We start from the raw sequence: 19,475 nt of genomic DNA, 5'->3' as shown, positions 1-19,475 counted from the left end.
TGCTCAACAGCTTAACTCCAGCTAGGAAGGCTGGACTATTTTTGCCTTGAAAGAGGAAAAACAGAGACCTACTGATTACAGAGGAAATGTGTAGATACTTGGCTCCCTTGAACAGAGTCATTTTTTATGATTATACCCCCATACCTGAGTGTTAACATTTTGATGGTAAAATCTTGGTGATTCTAAAGTAAATGGCAAGTTAACAGTAGCAGAGAGCTCAGGTGATGTGTCTCAGTTTAAAGTGCCTTAAAACCAAGCCAGTTTTGAAAGGGTCACGGGTAAACAATCCTCAGAATACATTTGGTGAGTTGCTGTTAGGGCATTTGTTCTTACAGTCCTGAGGTTTAGAAACATACCCTTTAATTTGTAAGCATTTTTGATAGTAAATTATTTATTAAGTGAATGTTTGGAGAATAAAGAGTATGTCATGAAGACCACACTGATACCTGTTGCTAAAATTTCACTAAGGACTGACATTTCTGAGACTTTTCTAAGCAGTGGTAACATTAAGACCACCAGGGGACATCCATATCACCCATTGCAGGGTACCTACTGCAAAACAGGCTGATTTGACACATCTAAAGCTTGAGAAGTAGCAAAGATCCTCCAGTGTCACTCCTTTGTTCCCAGGCTATCATATTTTTCATCCTTTGCCTGCAGTTTTGAGATCCTTTTTTTATTAATCTTCCTTAGACCATAGAATATTACACAGATCAACTGAAGCCTGAAAAAGAAATCCTGTTGCACAGGTGATAATACTAGATATTCACTGTACATATTAATTAAGGTAATTCTGCTGACCAATTATTGCTAAAAATTAAAATCTTTAAAGAAACGATCACTAATGGAGAAGCAGTGTTAAAAATGTCATTTGACTATTTTAGAAAAGAAGGATCAGCAGCAGGATCTTTGTATGCAAAATGTTCATTTTCTTTCAAAAGGTTGCCCGAATCATTCTCTTGAGGGTCTCAGATTTTGCACACATATTCATAATATTTTAAAGCTTGTATGTATTTCACTGTATCATTGTCCATGAAGTTGCTGAAGTAAAACAAAAGTGAATTACGGCAAATCAGAACTCTGAGACATAAAAGTCTTGGCAGTCAAGGTTAATGCTGCTGTGCATACCTCTGTGCTTAATGATCACATAGAACAGGTACATTTCAGAACTAAATTTATCTCATCCATTGAAATTTAATTTACACAGCTTTGTGGCTAGTCATTTGTGGCATTCATAGACCAAATTTGACGTGCTGCTACCTGTTATTTTATGACATCCACCTACACACAAATATATATCAAAGACATTAAATAGCAAGTAAGAATCAAAAAGCTGCAGTGGCTTGGTTCATTCATTAAAGCCATTGTCTCAGGGGTTAATTCACATTTCAGAACTGCGTTGCAGATTGTGTTATGCCAACAAGTGAAACCATAATCCATTATTTTTCCAGGGTGGATAATATGGTTGCACACTGCTGTAAAGAGGAGAATTGATGCTGAATGCCTTCTGTTTTCACAGCCATCTGTTAGGACATGATGGTTTAGTCCTTATGGAAAAATTAAAAATTAATTATACTGTCATGAAAGTAACCCTTATTACCTGGTTTGCATAATTTCATGTGTCTGCAAGAGTTGCTTGCTCTTTCTTTCTCTGGGTGACATATCAGGACAGTAAGCATGAGTATGTAAGAAGCAGAACTGTGTAAATTTAGAAAAATAACCTTTAGCTTGGGTCTTTTGAGAAAGTAAATCAGTTATCCCACAAGAATCTGAGTAAGCATAGAGTTAAGCTATATATGTAAAAAAATAAATTAAACATCACCAACACCAAACAGTCAGTGCTCATCTGCCACCCGAAGTCTTGTGTGCAGTCTGCAGCATAAACTTAGCTTACACAGAACCTCTCTGGGTCTGACTTTTCATAGCTTTACTGGTTTTCTAAACTTCATGTTTGTGGTCTCTCAGGTTATTGTCAGAATGAGAAAAAGATGATGTTTGTCTCTTTTCCTTTACTTCAGCAAGCCATAACAAATCCACATGACTCCCAGCTTTAGTTTAATGGATATCAACCACTACTCAACGTTCAAACATAACTTTAAAATCCCAGTGGACTTAATCAAGCCAACCAAATGATGCACATTGTAGCTCCCTGAGGAACCTGGGGGTATGAACGCACGGAGAAATTTTGGAGAAATACTTCCTTTTCCTTTTAAAGATGCCAATTCTTCAAAAGCAGAACTTATTGCACAAGGGCCATTTTCATCTGGAAGGCTTTTCAAGTTCAAGATATAATTTCTAACAAAAATCAGAATATGATGCCCACAAAATAACCCTTGTTTGCACATTCTTTTGAAACGTGAAGCTCATTCACCAGCAACCAGTTGCATGCCCTGAAGAGCCCATCGGTAGGGCAGTGTTTGCCTGTCTCCCTTCTGCCAAAACATCACACAGACAGTTGCCAAGGCATAAAAAAAGAGGTCAGACTTACCTCTGTCTGGGATGGTTTGCAGGCTGTCTTGTATTCCACACAGCAAAACAGTCTTCTCACCTCTTAGGAGCTTCATTTTTCCTTGTATATGTACTAAAACTTACACAGTGTAGGTTTCCAAATCCCAGGATTATCCAGGGTCAGCTAAGTCCTCTTCAGATTTCATTTTTTGACAGTTTGTTAGTTTTGATGGTTCTCTGCAAACTTCTAAATGCTTAGAAATAGTAAAGGTTCTTACTATATTGCCCTTTTCCTGGTCATCTAAGTAATAGCCTCCATTTAAAATAAGGACAGCTGGCAAGGGATTAACCCAAGAGAAATATTTGCCTTTGATAGTCTGGGAGTGGGGGTGAGGGGGAAGTAATAAGGTGCAGTATTTTAAAGGAGTTTACTCTAGTTCTTATGCTTTTTGAGTGATTTTTATGGAGATCCTGCACATGTGACCAAAGCTCTTCATAGTTGTCACTGGTAGACTCCTGCACCCTGGCAGCAGGCGTTGACTCCAAGTTAAAGTGAGACCAAGTCTGGAATCAGTGGTGATATATAATAATAAGTTGCAATATTTTAAAGGAATTCAGCATATTTGCTGTTTAGTTCTTATGCTTTCTCATCACCATTATGCGATTCTCGGAAATCTTACTCCCAAATACCAAGAAACCAAGAATAAAAGAGAAAGTCCAGCTGTAAATTCCCAGATCAGTGGTTCCAGACTGTGGTCCGTGAGGCCTTGGTAAGTGCCCTGCAAAACTGTCCTAAGTACTGTTTTCTGTTGCAAGTCTGACAAAGCTTCTGAAATTTTTCTGAGCAAACACTGAGCTTCCCACCAATCCATTGTCCAAAAAGTAATCACTCTTCTAGGTGATATGACAAGGCTGAGAAGTAAAAACAAATGCTGACTGGTGGTCTTAACCACCCCTGTTTGGATAGAGTAGCCTGCAAGTTGCATCTTGCACAGCCTTGGCCAGGGGTTGCAGACCACTGCTGTTTCCCCCTAAGGGAAGGTGCTGCCTGGCCCCTAGAGCTGATCATTCCAGGGAAATTACCCTGTCACTTTGCTCCTTTGCTCAATTAACATTTGCCATTGTTGATTTGTCAACATTTTGCTTCTAAATTCTGTAACAAGGGTGTGTGAGTTGACAATGTGACAGAGCAATGGTCATTTTTACCGTGTATTAACATGTCTGCCCTCCTTCCCCTCCAACCCTGAGCAGCGTGCTTGACAGTGCAAGTCGCCTGGATGAAGAACATAAGCTGATCGCCAGGTATGCAGCAAGGCTGGCAGCAGAAACTTCTTCATCAGTAAGTGTTTTAATTAAAGGAAGGTACTTTCCTTCTGTCATGTTCCAGGGGCTTGGCAAGATCAGGGAAATTACATCTGACAGTCTTAATGATTAATGGATTATTTTTCCCTATCCTTTTCATCAGATGCTGTTACGCTTTAGCAAAAACAGTTTTAAGCAGTCCATTTAAACCAAAGAATCCACATACTAATGCATATAATCTATATACTAATGCAAGGGTATTTAAACAATTACAGCAAAGGGAATCTGACATCTTGAACCTGGGAAAGACTAAAAAATACTGTCTGGACCAGCTTTGGTTAAAGGTTAATGATTTACTGCAGTGGGAAAATGGGGTGGTGAATCCATTTTACTCTTTAGTTCAAATATGACGGCCACTAGGGCCCTAAGTGCTGAGGATTTTAAAAAAATGGTCTTCAGCAGGATGACTGTAATGACCCCCTGCATTAGCCCTGGCTCCCATTTTCATTTCAGAGCAATGATTATTCTGTTCTGTGTATCCCAAGACAGAAGGTGATGACAGGCTAAAACCTCACTAACTACATTCAGGAGCAAGAGAGAGTGAAACAGGAACCTAATCAAAGTATATAAAATCTTAAATGGCACAAATAAGGTCAGCCTAGTTACGTCTTTTTTCCATCTCAGCACATTTGATAGAACCATAAATGATGGTTAAGTGAAAAGCAGGCAGTCCAGAGTGCCTGGAAACATATTTTCACACTGAGATTTACGCTGCGGGGTCAATTGAAAGGGTGAAATCAGGCACCAGTCTTCATATAAAAACATTGAGTCACGTTCCTCCCGAGCAAAGGCAGTGAAGATGAACCTGCTACCCCCGTGCAGCCATCTGTCCCGGAGGATTTCGCCCTACCTGCAGCTGCAGGGGCAAAGAGGGGTGTTCCTGGTCTGCCAGCCCAGCCCAAATCAATCCCTTCCAGAAGTGTGACACTGTTTCAAATTTCAGGCAACCTGTAGGTGATGGTCCTGTTTCTGAAGGATGGTAATTCTTTATGGGAACAAGTTTTCCCATTAATAATGTCTCTGGGTAGAAACGGGTAGAAATCAGTTGTATATAACGTGTCTGTGATATGGGGGAAAACTTAGGAAACAATATTTAAGTAGCTTTTAAATAGAGGTGGTTTGAAGGGAAATACTTTCTCGTTGTCATCCACCTGTGCTATTTGAACAAAAGAGATGGAAAAGGGAAGGTTTCTGTATACAGAAATCTTTCGGGCCGCACAAGTGGCACCACATTAGAAGTGCAGTGGAAATTTTCAGAGCTTTGCTCATGGTCATTCTGTTTTTTAAGGAACAAAATGTATTAATAATACTGGGCATTCAGGATAAAGATCCCTCGTTTCCCCTGTATCAGTCATGACATCCACCAGCGTGTATCAGTTCTTCTTTACACACTGCTCTGCTTCGCCATGGTTGGAGTGTTAAATGGGAAAAGGTAGCCGTAGCAGAAGAAATAGTGAATGATTGCAGGTGTAAGGTGCTGTCCTTTCCCCATAGACAGTGCTGACGAAGGTTGGCACTGAGATGTATCTTCAGCCTTTTTGAGGGTCCAGCCTCTGGAGGAAGAGGTGCCTGGCATCAGCTAAAATGAGGCTCCAGAGTTACTCTTCACAGGGCTTTTACAGTGAGAAACACTCAGATCACAGCAGTAACTCAGCAGAGTATTTTTTAATGTGATTCTTTCAGGTTGGAGTTAGAACTACATGGGTGTCTTTGCTGTGAACCTTTAAATGTCTTGTTCTGTGTTGTCATCAGTACAGTACTGAAATACAGGAGTGTGTACAAGGAAAAAATACTTGGTTATTGCTGATGAATATGAAAAAAGAGCATAGTCCAACGAAGCTGTTGCGAGCACTGCCTAGTTTAATAAGAAATAGTTTAATCCCCACCTCATTTTATTGGGGAAAAAAGGTTCTGTTGCACCTGAAGGAGTGGGGAAAGAGGTTTTCTGAAGTATCATCAGAGTGTATAGGAAAATTTGGCCAAATGGGCCACACAGCCAGACTGAAAACTGAGTACAGCTTTCAAACTGGAAGTAAACCGTACTTTCAAGAGAATGAAGCATCAAAGCATCACTGCACTGGAAACACTTCCCCTTCTTTTTGGCATTGCTGATTTTTGCTTCAGTGTATTCCTCTTTTTGGTATCAAAATTAAGAGCCATATTACAGCAACTGCCTGCAGCAGTGCTGTTGCCTTTTGCGTTTGGTTCAGAGGAAGCTCCTTGAAGAAGCAATGAATGACAGGATTGCAAACACTGAGTCTTATTTACTGTAGCACATACCCTGCTTTTACTAGCAATGGAGCCATACCAGTTTGAACTCAACATGTATGCTCTTTTTTCAGTGTAGTCAAGCCTCGTACTCATTTTCTGTAAGCAGATTTCACAGTACATATCTGTGTTGAGCTCATGGGTGCATGCTGGCTAATCCTCCTTCAATGCAGCCTTCTCTTTTGTACAACAGCAGCAGGGTCAGCAGAGAGGGGCATCAGATATCTCTTTCACCATTGATGCAAACAAGCAACAAAGGCAGCTGATTGCAGAGCTGGAAAATAAAAACCGGTAAGCATCCACAAAGTACCTGGTTTTGTTCAGTCCCATATATTATGTACGTTTGTTTCTTAACATTTTTTACCACCTACTTCTGTGCAATGTGCTCATTATACATGCACATACACCTCCCCCTACAAAAAGCACACGGCACAGAAAGGTCCACAGAGTATGACAAAGGCTTTGAAATCCATAGCCACTCTCTTTTAATGAGTGTACTGTTCAATGACATGATATAATCATTGATACTTTACTGTTTGTTAAGAGTTAAAAAAAAAAAGCCTGTTCTCTTTCAAAACCAGATTAACTTTCAGTTGGATCCTCTGTAGCACTGTAACATGAAATAATAAAAGGATCAGTCACACTGGCAATGTTATGCTCCCCTGCTTTTATTTATTAAAAAAGTGATTAAAGCTCACCAGAACTACTTCTGCCTGGGAAAGGTTTGCAGAAAGATTAGCAGCAAGTTAGGCTGCTGATCAAATGAGACTCCAGGTACGGATGTGACCGAGAGTGTCAAGGAGAAATGGGCTTGCCAGCCCCAAAAAGGAGTGATGCCCATTTGTCAGCAGCAGAGACTCTGGCCCTGGGTATCAGACTGCCTGATGCCATGAAATGTATGGCAGCGGAAGTCTGCTTTTACTGCCGGACTGTAAAACAGAGGCCAGACCAGACCAGATGGTTTCCTATTCCAAACTCGGCACTGCCTTCTGTCACCATGTGATGAGCCACCAGCTCCAGCCTCGATTTGTCTTTCATAGTTTGAGGCCTGCCTCCTGACCGTCTGCTATCCAGCACATTGCAAAGAAGAGATTCAATTCACAAAGGTTTCAACCTTCTGCTGCGAAGCTTTGTATTAGCCTTTCGAGACCGCTCCAGGTCTGGCAAGCCAGTCGTAACAAGTCCTATTGAAAGTCCTTCTTCGTGAATTGTTGACCGCTTTCACATCTCTGCTTACACTAGAAGTATTTTTGAAGTGCTAAACATTTTCTCTGATACTCAGGAAGGGCCAGATAGGTTATTTTCAGTTTTGTGAAGTTCATGCAGTGCTTGAAATGTTCATGGGAAAGAATTAGAAGGGAGCAATTTAAGTAAGCATAGAGCTATTTCATATCTACCTCTGATTTTGAGGGGTCATGAAGAAATATTTCCCTTTATGATGAAATCTTAAAAGTGTATTTAAAAAATACCCAGAGCCCTCTCCCGTTGCTGAGGGCTTCTTTTGTTGGCTCGAGCCAATTATATCTACGTTGATGAAGAGCTACATACAATCATACTTTTTCTCCTCTTGCAAGATCCAGTGAGCTGGTTGTGTGGAAAATTATTGACTTACAGTCTTCTGCTTATTCTCCTCCCCAAGGGAAATCCTACAGGAGATCCAGAGGCTGCGACTTGAACATGAGCAAGCATCTCAGCCCACGCCAGAGAAGGCACAACAAAATCCCACTCTCCTTGCAGAGCTCCGGCTCCTGAGGTAAGTCCGCAGTGATAAAACCTCCAGCCATGACAGCCCAGCCAGTCATTCTCAGCGAGAGAAGAAATAAGAGGTCAGCCTGGCTTACAGTTTGGGGGGCTTTTTTAAGTAAAGAACACAATGTGTATTTTTTCTCCATTTTCGGTGCAGGCTGTAGTCCTAGAAGTAATTAAGCCTATGCTTTAAACAGCGTGCATGAGGAACCTCACATATTACTCATCTACATTAAATTAAGCATTTGCATTAGTGTTTGCAGAGTTAAGCCTTTAGGTCATTTGGAATAGGTCTCTACAGCCCTGTCCAAATGCCATTAATTATATGGGGAAAAAAGTTCTGTCAGAACAAATGCTTCTACAAAGACTTCTCATTTTTGCTAAAGTAAATACAGAGCCACATGAAAATGCAGCCAAATTTAGACATTAATTTTTGGGAATTTCCCCCATGTGTTGAACTCCAAGGAGAGCTCAGTTCACCCTGCGAAACCAGGCTGTGGAATGAACCTCCTTGTCACGTGGAAAGTCAGAAGTAGCTGAAGATTTAGAGGATCATTTCTCAATTATCCCACCCAGCTAAAAACATCAACATGGATGTGTCCACATGTTAATTAGGATGCTCTACGTGGATTTACTAATTGCCATGTATCTCACATTGAAGAGGTACAATTGTCATTGGCCCAGATCCTTAGGCTCCCTGCAAGTCCTGAAGTTCCTGTTTGGTTTTATGAGAGCCAGACAGAGAATCCAATAAGAACTGTTTAAAACACTTCACATGAATAGAGAATAGAGTGTAAACACTTTCTTTCTAGTTAATCAATGCTAGATTTTTTCCCCACCCCCATAGAGCCATTCTCTTATGAGGAGACTAAAGAATGTTTTTGGCCACTTAGCTGCTTCTCACACAAGTAACATTTTAGTGGTCTGATTCATAACCAAAGGAAGTTACTGTAAGAAATTGTGCTAAATTTGTTCTTTACAAATACTGTATAGTTTTATTATTGAGTTTTCCACACTAAAATATTTTTCTGTTTCACAAATAATTACATTTGCTTTCCAATCTGAAGACAAATTAGCTTCTTCATTTCTATGAGTGACTTTAGTGTGTAATTACTTCTAGATACCTACAGGCTAGTAACATTCTGTGAGACATATGAAACTGTGATGAAAATGTGTACTCTACATAAAATACACCAGTAATGTAACTCCTGTGCATCAAGCCTGAAGTCTGTTCTAAGCAGGTTTAGGAGATCAGCTTTCTAAGTAGTTGACAAATAAAATTCATTATCCTTAAAAAAAAAATCATATTGGACAGTGTTAGCGAACTGACTACTTAATTTTTCCCTCTTTCTGGTTCTGCTACACATATTAAAAGCATAATATCCTTTTTTGAATTTCCTGACATGGGATGTCCCTAGGGCAGTGATGCTGAGTTCCTCAATTACGATACCTTTTCTGATTTAATTCAGATTCTGTCAGAGTCAGAAAATAACTTTTAAACTGTGGGTCTGTACTGCTTTGCATACCTTCTAAAATGTTCACCATTTGAAAGGCAAAAGATTGGCTTTGATTTACTTTGGAATTTCAACACTTCCTAGATACTTAAGATGTCACAAGGCCGTTCTTGTAATGTGTAAAACAGCAGGACTCGGAGCAGCAGCACTGATTTACATCTGTTACCCCACAGATTTTGGGGGCTTGAATCGATTAGGGCAAATTAGTTCATATAATATTAAAAAGTGCTGGAATCTGTAAATGTTGTGGCTACTTGTCCCAGCATCTTTTACTAGCTGCTGTAGTGTTGCAGACTTGCTGAAATGTGGTTCTGAACACAGCATTCCTTTCCAGTGCTGTCTTGGAGACAGGCTGGAGAGCCCATTACTTCCAGGAACTTGCTCTGGAGTACAGCAGGAGAAAAAAGTCAGAGGAGCCGTCTGTACATTGCATGCTGCTTAGATCTCTCTCCCCGCAGAAAGAATCTAAAATCCAGCAGAGGTCTGTGCTAGGACCTGCCACTTTGAATTACATGGATAGTGTATCTTATTTTTATAAGCAGTTTCTTAAACTCAATTGCCTTTGCTTTGTACAGTTCATAGCATTTCCAACCATTACATGCCTGGAAAAGAAAAGCCAGCACAGGCAGTTTTTAGCAGAGAACAGATTAATCCTCCAGAAGAGTAAATACAACCTGGCAGCGTTACTGTATGATCCCATTACACAGGTGAGAGCGAGCACACATGAGAAATCCTGTAGAAGTCAGTGTTGCTTATATTGGTAACCGCTCTCTTACAGAAAAGGCTCAAAATCAGGGTTTCATATTTCCCTAAATCAGGAAATGTACTTAGTCTTGTTGGCTCTGACGCTTTTCCATTTAGGAGGAAATTGTCATATGTTGTAGGTAGTACAAGGCTAACAACATAGTGGTTTTATGTTATCTGCAACACAGTAGTGAATAAAACATACCTAATATGTATATTTTTCAGCAGTAATGTTGTTAATTGCATCATAGCTTCCAGGAGGCAACAATTTTATTTTGTGTTTATGCAGGGACTTCTTACACAATTTAGTGATCGAACATGTGCAAGTGCTGAACCCCCACCCCGTGCAGTGGAGCTGTGCAGAAGCAAAGCTGTTCCCATTTATGTGGGCACAAGCTGGCTGTCACACTTGGAGTGGCTCGGTCTCCACACTGTCACAGGACCAGCACTGGACTCCGAGTTCCAAGAGCTATTTTCAAGCAGTTATATCTCCACTACGTGATGGTCTTACTCTCGCTTTCAGAAAAAAATAGAAACAAAAGCAGATTGCTGTGTTTTTCTGGCTGAATTTCTGAACTCTCTTAGTTTCTGTCACATCTCGCTGTGTTTAGTGCCCCTGCTGTAATTTCCTGGCCTGCAGGGCATGGCTTTAATTTCTCCTGACAGCTAGTGAGCTTATTGACTAGAGAGATCTGAAGACAAAGATTACCAGGTATCCCCACAAAGGAATATAACACAAATTTGTTTGAACCTCTTTTGTTCTTTCGAGAACAGTGTGTGTTAGTGTCTGTCTTTTTCCTAATCACTGTATTCAGTCCCATGAATATTCTCAGGTTGAGGGAACTCCCTAGCTTTCATCTAGCGCCATTTCTAAGCACTATACTGAATTCATGCAGTGTGTTTGCTTTCCTGCGGTCTATAGGCATATACCTCATAGCTGGGCTGGGGAAACAATGCAGCTAAAAGCTCCTGACGGTGTGAGGGGTCAGCTCTGATCGGATCTGCTTGTTTCTCAGACAGCGGAAGGATGAGCTGGAACAGAGGATGTCAGCTCTCCAGGAAAGCCGGCGGGAGCTTATGGTTCAGTTAGAAGGCCTCATGAAACTGCTGAAGGTAAGGAGCTCCACCTGATACTACCAAGGAGAACAGGCAGAGTGAAACAAGAGAGTAGAGGGAGGAGATATGACCACAGAATTCTGCAGAACTTGACTATTTCCACCCATAAAATCTGGCTTGCTTTCCTTCCCTTTTTATTTTTTGCCTTGGTCTTTCAGTTCAGGGGTTTCAGATGATGCTCAGATGATGTTGTTCCTGTAGTAACACTGCATCATCAGTGTAATCTACTGCTAAGTAGATGGAACATCAGAGACAAGCTCTAAACTATCGAAGAATTAATACAATCCTTTAAATAATACCGCAGCGTGATGCGTTACAGTCCTGTTTTTGTTCTTTTGTAGAAGGATTCAGCAGCATCTCTGGTTTTCAGGGTAGCAATCTCTGGATCAGCCATCTGACAATGTCCAAACACAAAATATTTTGTGGTCCAGTTTCAGGTGGTTTTAGGGTTTCCTCTGTTGAGGACATCAAATAATAATAATAAAAAAGAGTAAGAAAAGAAACAAAGCAACACATAAAATGAGTTAACTAATAACCGAGAAAAGCAACTCAGCACCATACACTATTACCTACTCCAGCTGAAAGTATAGAATTACTTTTGCTAGTTCCTTTAACTTTGCCCATTCAGTTGTTAGTTCTGTCAGACATGCCATTTGACAAGCAGATCTAACTCTCTGATCTCAGAGATGCCTCCCCACCAACACTTGGTCATTTTCATAAAAACAGAAGCAAACCCTTGTTAAACAGATGAAATGCCTCAAGAAAGGATCTCAGTTAAAAATGAAGGTATCAGAAAGCATGTGCATTTTTAAGACAGACTAGGGTAAGATGGAAATTGTGGGGTTTTTTTTGCAAAGTCCAGCCCTATTTTACCTGTTGTGCCTCAGGACAGATGATGTCAGAAATTCACATTGGAAGAAAGTGCTCTGAATAACGTAAAAGTCCGTTTTATTGTTGGCCATGCCAGATAAAATGAGTGCATTGAAATTTAGAGCAGCTTAGGTTGAATATGGCTCTGATAAGAGCAGAAAGAATTTCAATGAAATACATTTAGCAACATGTATTTGCATCAAAGGATGAGTTTGACCCCTTATGTCATTTGCATCTCCTCAGGCACAGCCTTCTGCAGCTACAGTGCTGGAACTGGTGGCACCTGAGCAGCAGAGCCCACCAAGTAGCCAACAGATTTTGGGGAGCTGGAAGTAGACAGGGTACTTTTCTCTCTACCTATAAAATGTTGCAGTGCTACAACTAGCAGTCAGGTCAGCCTGCTATTGCACTGCCTGGACAAAGAGAATTTGGGGTAGGAAATGGTAGTAGCTTTCTGCACACTTTGCACTATTCTGGTGTTTCAAAGCGTGCAGAGGTGGGACTGTAACCTGGTCACATACCTTCAACTATCTCAACAGTACCTTTAACCCTGCACTCCAAATTTGGCTTTATTTTCTGTTCTTCACTTACATCCTAGCTAATCTCATGTGCTGATCCTCTTTTTCTTTAGGAAGAAGAATTGAAACAGGTAGTAAGTTACCTCCTTATTGTAGGCCTCACTAATTCCTAAATGTGTTTGTGTTCCTGTGATTTACTTCCTTTGCTTGAAATGTGTGCATGTTCTTTTGACCAAAATTAATATTTTGCAATTCTTTCACACATTATTTTCAAGTATCTTGGAGTAATTTTCACAATTAAAACATCTTAGCCCTCTAGAAAGCAAGTCATGGCTAGAAGGAGTCTCGATCTTTTTTTCAGTCCTCTAAATAAAAACACCTAAGATATGGAAATCACCACCCAAATGTAGTGAAACCAACCTAGAATATGCATTTAAGAACACTTCTACTATAGATAACATTTTGAAAATGTAATGAGAATTCTGGAACTAAGAGAAACGTTTAAATTAGACCAGAGCAATGAGTTTGAAATCCCACTTTATCCAGAAGAAGTCAGGGCATTGTGTGCACATCTTTTAAAGTTGGCACTAATGCTAACAGTCCTATGAGTCTTCAGGAAAATAACACAGTTTCTGAACAGCATCTGCAACCTAGATCAAAAGGGGCAAGTGTTTGTATTACTAGTGGTAAATTTTAGAAGATTTAATTGGTTTGATGCTTTTTAGTATTGAAATAGATCTTAGACTAAAAAAAAGCACTTTCCAGACAGCAGTCTGATTTATGAGTCCAATAAAAATGTCTCATTTCAACAAAACACGCTGCCTCTTGCTTTCATCAGCAGAAGTACGGTCACAAGTCTGATGTGTTCTGTCTATGGTAGAGCATATGGAGTCTGTAGGTAGTCCTCACTTTCATAAAACTAACATTGTGCCTAATCTTTGTAAAGCATCAGTCTGTCACATACAAAAAAATAAATCTGACCAAACATTGCCTCCATGTAAGGGCTGTCCTTTTTGATTCTGCAGTATTAAAAGATCTTCCATTCGCAAAAGAGGAAGTTTCTGATGTGACGAGAGTTTCCCTATCATATAAAATGTTCACTGGACAGTATAAGTCAAAGCACATTTTCAGGCTGTTAGGAGATACGATTTTTTTCTTCCAAGAGTAATAACCTCACTGAATACCAGGTGGTGACACTAAGGAATTACTCTCACAATTTCTATTAAACGATCCCCATTACACTATGCCATTTCATGATCTGTTGAGAGAAACAGGATTAAATTAATTTCTGGAGGAATTCAACTGGAGTGAGCAGCCTGGCAATTTACCTAATGCGTATGAACTTCATCTTTCTCGGCTGCCCTTCCTTGAGAAAGGATAATGAGTTCTTCACGTCTGTGTCACTTGAGGCGGCGAGATGGGCTTTCCCCGTGTGTCATCCCAGCTCAGTTCCAGCAGGGGGCGCAATGCGCTTGAAGTGCCTGTAAAGCCAGTTTTCATTTCAAGCTTTCTCTCCTAAGCATGTGTGACACTTGATAGTGGGAAATCTTTTCCTGCCTAGCAAGGGTTAACTTAAAGTCCGTAGCAGGTTGGTTGGGCATGATGAACTAAATAAAACACATAGAAGTTTTCCTAAAAGGCACCAGAACACTGATAGCTGCAACCAAGCTATCATCAGACATAACCAAGCTATCAGACATAAAAGCTGAAGCCATCCGCGTAGCTGTGGTAGCTCCTGTCTCAGCACACCTTGGTCCTCAGCTGGGAGGCTACCGAGGTCTGGGAGCAATTCGGTGCTCTGTGTCTTTGCTGAGATTACTGAAAAGTCACTGCTGATGATCATAGCAGGTTTCAGGCCATTGTCTCTAGCCTGTGAAAACCACGTTTCTCCTGATAACCCCTAACCTAATAGCACTCCATTCCCACAAACCTGGGCTGAGGTGGATCTTGATGAATAAAATAGAATTCAAGTTTTCACCTCTCTGATATCAGGCATTCCCTAATACCCTCCCGTTTCAACTTGCTGTTCATCAGTTCTGTCTGGTACTGCCCAAATAGTGTAAAGAGAGAGTTTTTTACTGGGCAGGGGACTCCAAATGTTTCATCTCCCTGTGCTTCCCAAACCGTTCGTTCCAACACTGAAAGCTACAGATAAGAAAGTACTGTTTATCAGAAACACAAGATCTCGGTCATAGCTGCAAAGCAGGCGCAAGGGTGAGTGCTGGTGTGCAGCAGCTTTTACATTTCTCTGGTGGGAAAATTCCAGTGAAGAAGTACTGGCAGGCATCTGTTATTTATAGTAAATAAAATGCATATTCTCAAGTTTATTCCTTGAATGTGACTTGACTGTAGGAAGCAAATTTTGTCCATTTTTTCCCCCATCTTCTCTGAAAGTTCCCACTGTTGTTGGTGTTCCCCAGAACCGAGATCAAAGGCAGAGAGGAGCTGAGCAAAAAGGGCAAGCGAAAGAGGGAGCTGGGAACCAGAAACCCTTTTGGAAATTTTTTTCACAGAGGATAAAATGTGCCCCATGAAAGGAGATAGCTGGAGATCCCAGATCCCCTGCCTGATGTGCAGGGGGTGCAAACTCCAAGGACCCTGAAACATCTCCAGGTTGCTCTGTGCCCTGCCTCTGGAGGACTAGAGATCTGCATTTTTGCTGGAGTGGGTACAGACGATTCCAGAAACAGGAGAGCATCTGGCCTTTATATATTCAACTTCCCTTTCATCCATCATTTAAATGTTCTAAAACCGATCATTAAAGAAATTATAAGCATTAAATGCTCAGTTCTCCTATCAGTAATGTGCCTCATAAACCTAATTTGCCCTTGATGTCTCTCTGGTGATAATGTCTCTTAGAAAGGGGTGATAGGAGAAAAGAACAAATAGCTTAGTATTCTGATACATTATTTATGGTCCAGGGCAGGAATTTATAAAATTCTCAAGGGCAACGCTGCATTCCTCCTGCAATGGGCAGCTGTTGTCTTTTTTACAACATATTTGCCAAACTCTATCAGGGCTGCAGTGGCAGCCACTACAGAAGTCAAAATAAATGCCGCGGGAAGAATTAAGAAATCCTCCTGAATTCTCAAAATAAAGCCAGGGTGAGGGAAACACCAGCCCTCAGGTTGCTTTCTGCTGTAAACAGCCAGGGGTATGTGTTGCAGTTCCTCTTTAACAGCACTCAAGCCATCTGCATCCTTGGCATCTATGAAACACAGGTTTTCAGTCGAAAGCCATGTGCCGCTTGGTGTGGGCCCTAGCATTTGTTTTTCCTTAGGTGGATGCATGTTCCCAGGGGTTTTGAAACAGTGGATGAAAAGGACACTGTGTCTCTTGGTACCAGTCACCCAGCTGCGTTTGTAAAAATTGCCGTTTTGTAAAGTCTGCTTGAATTTCAGCTAAATGATACTAACTGTGAGGTGCCAACAGCATGACATTTTATATGTCTAGTGTTAAAACGTTTTCACTTCCAGCAGCTGAACCCAGAGCAGGAATTTATATTGCCCTATCCCCACAGTGTTTTGGGAGTGCCTGAGTATATCCTGTAGAGCGAACAATTTAATAGTGTATGATTTAATAGTGCCTTAAAATAGTTCTCTAGCTTCGAATAAAAAGGAGAAAGCTGTATTATTTATTGTCAATGTCAGACTTTATGTGACTGAGAGGTTGCACGTACTGTGAACTCCTGCAGGGAGGCAGAGGGCAGGGCTGTGCTCAGCTCTCACAGCAGCTCTCTGATGAAAGGGGCTGTTTCGGTCCCTTGCCCAGGCTGAAAGCCATGTCAGTGCCAGCATCTTTCCCCTTTTCACACCCTGAGTGGGTTGTGTTTTATCACACACGTATGCGAACGGGGGGATTGAGAGAGCGAAGAGGGCAGAGAGAAGGACTGTACTTTGGTGTTTATTAACTTGGATTTTTTTTTTAATGTAGCTGCCTGACATTTTCCCATGCTTAAAGGAAGTCAGACTTTGACTCATATTTTCCTACTTACTGTTTTTCTACACGGAAGTGTTGCTGTCTGCTAACAACTGACTTCAGTATATTTCTTTTAGCAAAATTAACATTACCCAACTGATCTACGAACAGCATGGTGCCTTTAAGCTGAGGGATGGGTGGCAAGGACAGCAGGCAGGAGTCATGCGGAGACCTGTTTAACCCCTTGTGATTGTTTTTCAGACCCAAGGGGCAGGCTCCCCACGTTCCTCACCCAGCCACACTATCAGTCGACCGATTCCAATGCCCATCAGGTCTGCCTCTGCCTGCTCCACCCCAACCCACGCACCTCAGGATTCTCTGACCGGAGTGGGTGGAGATGTGCAGGAAGCCTTTGCACAAAGTAAGTCTCATTAACAGCTGGTCTGAGGTACTCAGAGACTGTTTGAAGAATCGTTATTTCTCATGGTTAACAACTAAATGAACTTCTGAGTTGCATGCAATGAAACAAAACGAAAAAATCCCCAGCTCTGCAACAACTGTGTTTTGCCATTGAGAATCAACTTTGTCAGCCATCAGCCTTTGCCGTCAAAGGGAGCAGGTAAGCAGAAACTGGACAGTGATGCCAGTTAATGGATTTTGTGGTGGTAAGAGGGAATTTTGATGCAGAATGGTCAGACCAATTACCAGTGCTCTGTTAGCCAGGAGAAGAATTGCTATTGACTTCAGCAAGGCATTGTCAGTGTGTTTGGTTTTAAGTAAAGACTTTGCTAGGAATAGATGATACAATCATAGAATTACTTCAGGTGGAAAGGGCTCTTGTAAGTCCCCATGTCCTCATGCTCCAAGAAAGAGGGCTTCAGAGTGAGATCAGACTGCTCGGGACCTGAACCAGTTGAGTTCTGGATAGGTCCTAGCACACGTTTTCCACACCCTCTGTTCCGCTCTTTGGCCATGCTCACTGTGTAAATTTTTTGTCCTTGTATGTGGACAAGGAACATCCCTTGATGCAACCTGTGACTGTTGTCCCTTGTCTTTTTGCTTTGGGCCTTTGAGAAAGCTCCAGCTAGACTGGTCAGGAATGGAGTCTGGAAGTCTAGGTGAACCCTTCCTTTGCATCTCCAGAAAACTGCCACAGGCTGCACCATGTTTCTCACTCCTCTTTCCACTCTTTCGTCAAGTAACAATAAATTTTAAACTATTTTGAATTTCTAAGGCCACAGATTAAATTATTATGTTGAATACTAAAGAAAGTAATTAGTCTATGTCATCTAAATGAAGAAATATTCCTTTTTTTTTCTGATCTGCTCTCTCCTAAAATATTTACATCACTGAAGTTCTTCTGTTTGAATAAAATCCCTGTTTCCCTAGTGTAAATCAAATGTAAGTGGAGCTCTGGAGTCCCTCGGCTACAGTGGAAGTGTGTTTGTTCCCAGGAGCCCATTTCAGCCATCTCATGCACCCTTCCCCTTGATTTTTATGGGAATTGTGTCTGTCTGTGTATCTTAAGACAAGGTTGAAAATGCAATCAAAAACTTTATACTAAACTTTTTACTAAAGTGCTAGTCCATTCACGTGTTGAACATAGGCATAATTCCTGATCCCAGCGTAACAGGTTGCTGGATATCTCATTTTCTGTGTCAAAAGAAACAGGCGAGATATATTTTTCTTCTTTCTGCTGTGAAGAAAATCAAGGCAGGCAAAAATGTGGACCACTAACCCCTATGCTGTTATAGGGCTGTTTCTTCCAGAGCTAAGAGTAAGAGAAATAATGTAGTGGCCACAATAAAATATCCATAAATAATACTAAGGACGCCTCAGGCAAATGCTTTTTAAGTACATAAATGTGTTTTGTTCAAGATAAAAAGTAATATAAAATGGTAAGCAATCACATTTAAAGAACTGTTGCATTTGATAAATACCTAGCTTTATGTCATTATTTACCATATTCTCTAGGTGGGAAGGTCAGACCCGAAGAATTTCAAGCCAGCTATTCTGACACATCCTGACATGCAGCTTTGTGAGGGAGGGAGCAGGCTGAGATTTTATGGCTCCATTCTGTGCTGTGCCAGCAGAGATCTGCCAATATATATGTAATGCAGACAAGCCATGGTTAAAGCATGGTTTCTCTTGTTTGGTTTTTTTCTCTTTCATAGTGTTTGCAATAGTTCAGGGAATCAAAATCAAGAAGTCTTTAGAGAGGGAGTGGCTGTCTGAGCATTGTGTGTGTGTGCGTAAGAGAGATGTTAACTACATTCCAGTAACCCTTTGCTAATAGATATATTTTAAAAAAACGCTTTAGGATTTGGGGAACTTTTTAAAATGTGTTGTTTTACATTCAGTCACTTGTAAAGAATCTACAGCAGTAAAATCTTGCCAGTTTCTGTGAATAATCCAGTTTGGAAGATTAGAGATTCTGTGGGATATATTGATTATTCAGCTACAATAGGATCTGTGTTTGGGATTTGGGGAAGTTAAGGATGCATTTACCCACAGCCTGCTCCTAGGGAAGGAGTATTTCATGCAGCTCACAAGAATCTTTCATGATTGATGGTTAAGGGAATATTGCCAGGTTCAGCAGGGAAGCACTTTTAGATCCTTTATTAGAAAGAGTTTAAAAGCAGCCTGGGGCTGTTTAGAGAGGCAGTAGTGCTTCCTTTATTAAAGAGAGAGAGAGAAAGAGAGTAAATTGTGGAATATACAGGAAAGTCCTTGAGCTACAGGAGAGGCTGAGAGGGAGCAGAGAAGAAAAATCCCTATCAGTCTTGATGAGCTCAAGTATGTTTCTTCAACATTTGCCATAATTATCTGGCAAATACCTGGCAGTAATGGTGTCATTAAGCAGAGCTGTGGGAACTTAGAGAAAACACTTCATTTCTTCCCTCCTCCCCCACAGACATTGTAAATGAGTTCACGCTGGATTTAATCTTCCAGGCTTGGTCTGCTGGTGTCA

At 41.0% G+C, this 19,475-nt stretch overlaps 1 protein-coding gene across 8 annotated transcripts in view; it reads left to right on the top strand.

Annotated features, from left to right (window-relative positions):
* The window catches only part of DTNA (dystrobrevin alpha), a 234,481-nt gene that overhangs the window by 199,222 nt on the left and 15,784 nt on the right, over positions 1-19,475 (top strand). For 7 of the 8 annotated variants that reach the window (XM_055799736.1, XM_055799734.1, XM_055799735.1 and 4 more), the window contains 5 exons: positions 3,700-3,787; positions 6,272-6,369; positions 7,718-7,831; positions 11,099-11,195; positions 16,766-16,925. In XM_055799736.1, the coding sequence (XP_055655711.1) occupies positions 3,700-3,787; positions 6,272-6,369; positions 7,718-7,831; positions 11,099-11,195; positions 16,766-16,925 (557 nt within the window). Of the gene's footprint in view, positions 1-3,699; positions 3,788-6,271; positions 6,370-7,717; positions 7,832-11,098; positions 11,196-16,765; positions 17,124-19,475 lie in introns of all 8 variants that reach the window. The other variant, XR_008746477.1, reaches the window with a different exon arrangement.

Source organism: Falco peregrinus, chromosome 3 (genome assembly GCF_023634155.1).
Source record: "Falco peregrinus isolate bFalPer1 chromosome 3, bFalPer1.pri, whole genome shotgun sequence".
Taxonomy (NCBI): domain Eukaryota; kingdom Metazoa; phylum Chordata; class Aves; order Falconiformes; family Falconidae; genus Falco; species Falco peregrinus.
The sequence above is the reverse complement of the archived record's forward strand: the minus strand, read 5'-3'. Positions and strand labels throughout refer to the sequence as shown.